The 6,000-nt window shown below is 33.7% G+C and overlaps 1 protein-coding gene across 1 annotated transcript in view; it reads left to right on the top strand.

The window, feature by feature from the left end:
* ankrd10b (ankyrin repeat domain 10b) overlaps nt 1–6,000 on the top strand; it is a 30,799-nt gene that overhangs the window by 10,026 nt on the left and 14,773 nt on the right. The window contains exon 3 of the mRNA XM_007253225.4: nt 1–87. This exon is cut by the window's left edge and continues 5 nt beyond it. Within this exon, the coding sequence (XP_007253287.3) occupies nt 1–87 (87 nt within the window). The remainder of the gene's footprint in view (nt 88–6,000) is intronic.

Below are 6,000 nucleotides of genomic sequence, written 5' to 3'. Positions count from 1 at the left end.
TGTGGGAGAAACCCCCATCCACAAGGCAGCTCGTGCTGGTAGCATGGAGTGTATTAACACTCTCCTGATCCAGGGGGCGAAAGCTGAGTAAGTCCAAACACGTAACTGCTCACCAGTCTCTATTAACTGCACCTCTCTACCCTCAGCATCCCTGAAAATACTCCACTGGCGTGGCTTATTCACAGAGGACTCCCATCAAAAATCCTGTCTGCAGTACAGAGAGTTAGATTATCAATAGCAGAGGCCTGTCTCAGATTTAAATCTGTTGAGGGTCCAGGTCTGTCTATGAAGCAGGGACGCCCAAACCTATTTCTTGGGTTACAGAGTTTGTAATAGTTTAATAGTCAAAATAAAAAAAGCAGGGAAAAAAATTGCACTTAAAAAAAAATGCATTCTTTAAAAACAATACACTTGTTTTTGTTCAAATCTTGCTATTTTGTATGAAAATGTATTTATTAATATAAATATAACTAAAATAAATGAAAGAATGTAAAGTGTGTGTATATAGTATTAAAAAAAAGCCCTTCTCTCACTAAGAGAGGGTGGGGTCAAGGTAACATTGCTATTTAATTATTTTAAATAAAAAAAAATTAAGTACAGTGCAAATTTTAATTGGCTAAAGTAGAAAAATATGTATTTTTGTTATTTGACTGGGTGGAATTTGAGAAACTCTAAATTAAACATCTTTAAAGGCCAACTTTGGCTTTGTTTAGGCATCCCTGCTTTAAAGTAAAACTGGATCTAAAAGTATTAATGAATATTGAGTAATCTTGATAAACTGCATCAAAAATAAACCTAATCAGATAAATTATTTAGATAAAAAAAAATGTAAACTGTAAGAACCTGCATATAGTAGTTTGGTAAAAATAAAGTGCCATTCCCCGTCAGTATTTTTACATTTAAAAAAGTGGGTCTGGCATCTGTTCTTATTGTTATTTACTTGTTTTTGTAACCTGTGTAGCTTGCTACATCCAATTTAACATGGGACTAAAACACCAACACCAAACAATTGGTGGGTTCAAACAAAATGTAATGCTGTTGAGATTTATTTAACAATAATAATAAAATAAAAACTGTGATGAGTAATCCATAGGCCAGTTCTGTACAGTGAAATGTTCAGGTCATACCTTTTAAAATCACCTGCAGAACTACAGATGATAACAAGCAGAACTATTGAAATGACTTGAGTATTTAATATAATTAATATTTTTGTCTTAAATTTCTGAATATCTGTGCATTTCTTAATCTGAGAAAGTGGGAAAGCGGTAGCTGGCTGCTCAGAGTAGTAAGAAATATATTCATACCCACACAGAACAAACGGACATGTTACAATACGTTTGAATGTGTTTTGGCAGAGTAGCCCTAAAAAAAAGTATCTGAGAATTTCCTCATCTGTTCGAAAACCGCAAATGCAGAACAGCCACCACCCAGAGGCTGCTGAAAAATGGTCAGATTAGTAAAGGTTTAACACAGAAATAAAATAACATTAATCAGCCTTTACTTAAACCTACTTTCAAAATCTATTAAAGAAATGAGTTATGAAGAAAAATCATTATCTATTATATCATATTAGATATATGCAATACTATAAATATGTAATATTACAAATTAATAATGGCATTTGTATAAACTGAAAAGACATGGCGAGTAATAAATAAGAAAAATATAAAACAATATTTATAGAAAATTGTGTAAAATAGTAATTAACACATACCAAAATCCAATATGTACAATGTTAAGTAATATTAAATTAACCAGTCGCAGGCTGAATGGAAGTGGTTAGAGACAATAATATCTTCTGAATTCTGCTGCTGATAGAAGAAGAAATGTAGAAATGTAATACAACAAAGAGTCCTTCATATACATCTTCCCCATATTGTTTATATGGTGTGGGTTCTGTTAATACTAATATCATAATACTAAATCATACTGACCATACTTGTGCTGGAATCACAGATGAAATTTAAAATGTTAAAATCTGTACTGTAAATACACACACACACACACACACACAGAGTACTGGCCAAGTTTGTATTCTTTTGACAACTTAACTGGCCGCTTGCAGAAGGGCACAGTAAACCGACGCGTAGCCATTTTGTTCCTGTAACATAGGAAGCAAAAAAAATAATAATTCACTCACAAACTGCATATATGAAGTCTTTTACTCCATCCGAAGCAATCCTTAGAAGCATGGCGACACTTGACATTCTAAAGAGTAAACAGACAGCTTATCATATTTGCAAAAAGCTGATGGTCAAAAATGTTTTGTTTTAGCTACGTGCACAACGTCCTTCTTCAGTTTCTCTCTTTTTTTTTTGTGCTCATGCGCAAAAGTACTTTAAACTAATAGCAAGACAAATGCTGACACGTATCCATAACATTAAGGCATGGAAAACACAATTGACATAATAGAAAATAACAAAAACAAATGAGAAACAGAAAATAACAATATAAGTTAAAGTTAATTTATATTTGGCCCTTACAGTGAGAGTTAATGCTACCTAACTTAGCAAGTTGACAAGCCCAAGTATCGAACCCACAACCTTATTTTCAGTGGTCAAGTGCTCTAAACACTGAGCCACCACTGTGGCTCTGCCCCATTCAGTCTGTGACATCAAATAATAAACTCAAATAAATGTTCATTAATCACAAATACGACAAAATGTGGTGAGACTTTGAGTTAATCTCACCCAACACTATTATTCAAAATATTAAAACCTTTAGTCTAAACCATTAAACCTATTTTTGATGGGAGTCCTTTTGTGAATATTTTGGCCAGAAGTGGATTGAATGTCTTTCTATGAACGTTTTGCTAAATGTGTGATGTAATCTCTGAATTGGGTAGTTTTATCATCTGTACATTGTGTGTTCCAAGATGTCATCAGGTGCTGAGGTAATGTCCTTTTTGTTTTCTTTCGCTTTGAGTTTTTGCTAAGTGTGTTTTATGACCTGGCTTAAAGCCAGAATGCACATTTCCTCATTGTTTCAGAGCACTGATCTCTCGGGCGCTGCGCTGCGCGGTGCTGTGCTGTGATCACGGGTTCCTGTGCTTCACCTTGTACAGAAATGCAGAATCGGTGGGACATGAGAGGTTTATTACCTGTACAGTGTTTACAGCAGTAAAGCTCTCTGTGAGAAGCTCTCAGAAGATAATGGCCTGCGTTTTTTATGCTCTAATGAATCGTTAGTTTTCCTGGAAGAGAATGATTACAGAGACTGTTTACTGGAAGTGTTTAAACAGTGTAATGTGCCACAATCATCCCGTCCAACAAATATGGTCCTTTTGGGAGAAATCAGTTATTTATTTTTTAACTATTGCAATAAATATTATCTAAAGAAATAATGGATGATAGTATTGGAAGATTAATAGAATTACTGTTTTTAATGCGATTTTCAAAATGGGATAATGGAGATTATACATCTTTACATATTGAAGCTGCTAGAGAAATCTCAGTAGGGACATTTGCTTCTGTCAGAAAAAATCTATATTTTTCTTTACTTTGATATTTTCCTTTAGTGAAATATATAAGGACGTTACATTTATACTGCACACAATATAATATAAAAGCTGCTTATATGAATGAAAGGAGCTGCTTGTTATTCTTAAAAAATGGCTAAATTAATGTAAAACGTTTACATTTGTTTAATTTGTTTTTACTCCTTTGAAAATATATATAAAAATACTTTTTTATACTGTTTGTTACTATTTTGGCATATTTATTCAAACAGAATAAAACTTTTTTTTTTTTCCAATTATGTAAGAGCTAAAAAAAAGTCTTAGTAAAGCAAAAAAAAGGAAAAATAACTGATTTCTCTCAAAAGTGGGAAATGGTTTCTAATGTATTGTTTAGTTAGAAGGGTTAATTTAATGTGTAGATTAGATGTGTAATGTGTGCATCTGCATATTGATCAAGATCATTAAATGACTTGACATTGATCCATTCATAAATCAGTATGAATAATTTGTGTCCAGATTTGGCTAATTACTCTTACAGCTGTGGCAAATTGCTATTCAGTGGCTATAAAGGCTAATTTGAGCTCTTTCCTCACTCAGCAGGTACAGCAGGACTGAGTTCTGAAAAGTTCTGGTTCTTGGATTACGCACTTACTCACGTGTCTCTTTTGAGGCAGTTCAATTGAATACATACCGGAGAGAGAGAGAGGGAGAGAAAGCATGGAGAGCTTCTTGCAGAACCTGATGGGTTATTAAAGTTTCTTCAGGTCCACATATCTTCAGTATGTCACAACAAGTCACACATTGTTTGATATTTGATGCTGCTCTTGTTGGTATTAAAAATGAAGGGCGTTTAACAGCCTCATAACTGGTGAAACCTGAAATATGTGCCTGTTTACATATTCAGTTAACACTGTAACAGAGAACCTGGATAAACTGAAGTGATGTTGCTGCTCATTCTGGAGATACGTGGTATAAACTGTAAATGTCCCACTGTTTTGTGTCCCTGCACAATGTGAAGTTACAGCATAAATGAACTAATTATTTTATCAGACTATTGGTTGGTTGTTGAAAATTATCTGCTGTTTCACAGACAAACCTCATCCTGATTGGGTTTAAGAGAAAAAAAGAAAAACATTAGGCCAAATAAATTATATAGTTTAAATGTGTTTTGTCTTGCTTTTTAAACTAAAGAAATAGAAAAACGTACTAAAGGAGCACTTATCATTGTAGTATCATATTAGAAATACCAACAAAGCACAATACAATTACCCCAATAGTGTTGTTTTAAATGTGTGTTACTTTAGTAGAGTTACTGTTGAAACTTATTTATCTCTCTATCTACCTCATCAGTGTTATTAATACACAGTACCTCAATAGTGCTGCATAAGTTACATGTGGTTGTTGTAACACAGAAAAAGGCAGCCAGGCTTTTGTTAAGCAAAAAGACACTGAGGCTAAGTTAGCTCAGCTAACAGTACTATACTAGCCCTGTACAGCTCGTATCTCTTAGCTGGTGCTGCTGAAATAAACCCTAATGATAAAGCAAGCACTGCAGTATGATTTTGTTTAATATAAACCAAACAATGACCCATTTAGTTTTTTTTTACTTTTTACTTATTTTTGGCTGAATAATTTTAATTGCTAAATATTTGGTGCAGAATGTTTTAGATTACAACACTTGATTTTTTTTTATTTGGGTTTGTGAAACTTTACGTTTAGAGATGCACCAAATATGTGGCATCAATTTAGGTGAAAATGCTGAAAATTTTATTTAGAACAATGATGCTTTCTTTTAAAAGCAAGACAAAAATGCATTTAGTCTATTTAATGTGAAATGATGAAATGTGTCATTATAAAAAAATTAAACAAATTAAAACTTCAGCCAAATATTTAATTTTGTTCAGTTTCAGTCTTGGCCAGAATTGTTCATTTCTGTGCATCCCTAGATTGGTAGTGTGATTATTAAGTATGAAATCATTACACTTATTAGTATCTATTGAATGCTGTTAGAATATAGTTTAAAGATAAGCACAAGCTTGATTGGTGCTAAGATTAGTTATTAAATTAATTAGTAAACCTCTCGCAAATCAATAGATTACATAATGTCTAGCTGTTTTAGCCTCTAATTTTCTACATTTTTGCATGTTTAATACTGAATTGACCCATTTAACTCAGGTGTGATGATGTGTTAAAGCAGGGAATCCACTAAAAGGGATTTACGATTTTGAATACTGGATTATTAGCAACTGAAGTCTGAGAGAGAGAACACAGTTAACCCTGCTCTCTCTGGGTGGGTAGATGGGGGTTCTCTCCCCGTATCCCTCCTTATCTAATGCTGGTCAGCTCAGGTCTCTGTTATCTGATGTATCAGAGCTGGGTATCTAGTGCTTTCCTCTGAGCGTGTTCCTTCACAGTCTAGTGATGCTGCATTAACAGCACTTTAGAAAGAGGCGATGGATGACCTCACATGTTTTGGAGGAGGCATGCGCTGGTCTTCACCCTGTTTGTTTTATCTGCTGAGCTAATTAAGAAAAAAAGTTTTA

This window comes from Astyanax mexicanus, chromosome 11, assembly GCF_023375975.1.
Source record: "Astyanax mexicanus isolate ESR-SI-001 chromosome 11, AstMex3_surface, whole genome shotgun sequence".
Lineage (NCBI taxonomy): Eukaryota > Metazoa > Chordata > Actinopteri > Characiformes > Acestrorhamphidae > Astyanax > Astyanax mexicanus.
The sequence above is the reverse complement of the archived record's forward strand: the minus strand, read 5'-3'. Positions and strand labels throughout refer to the sequence as shown.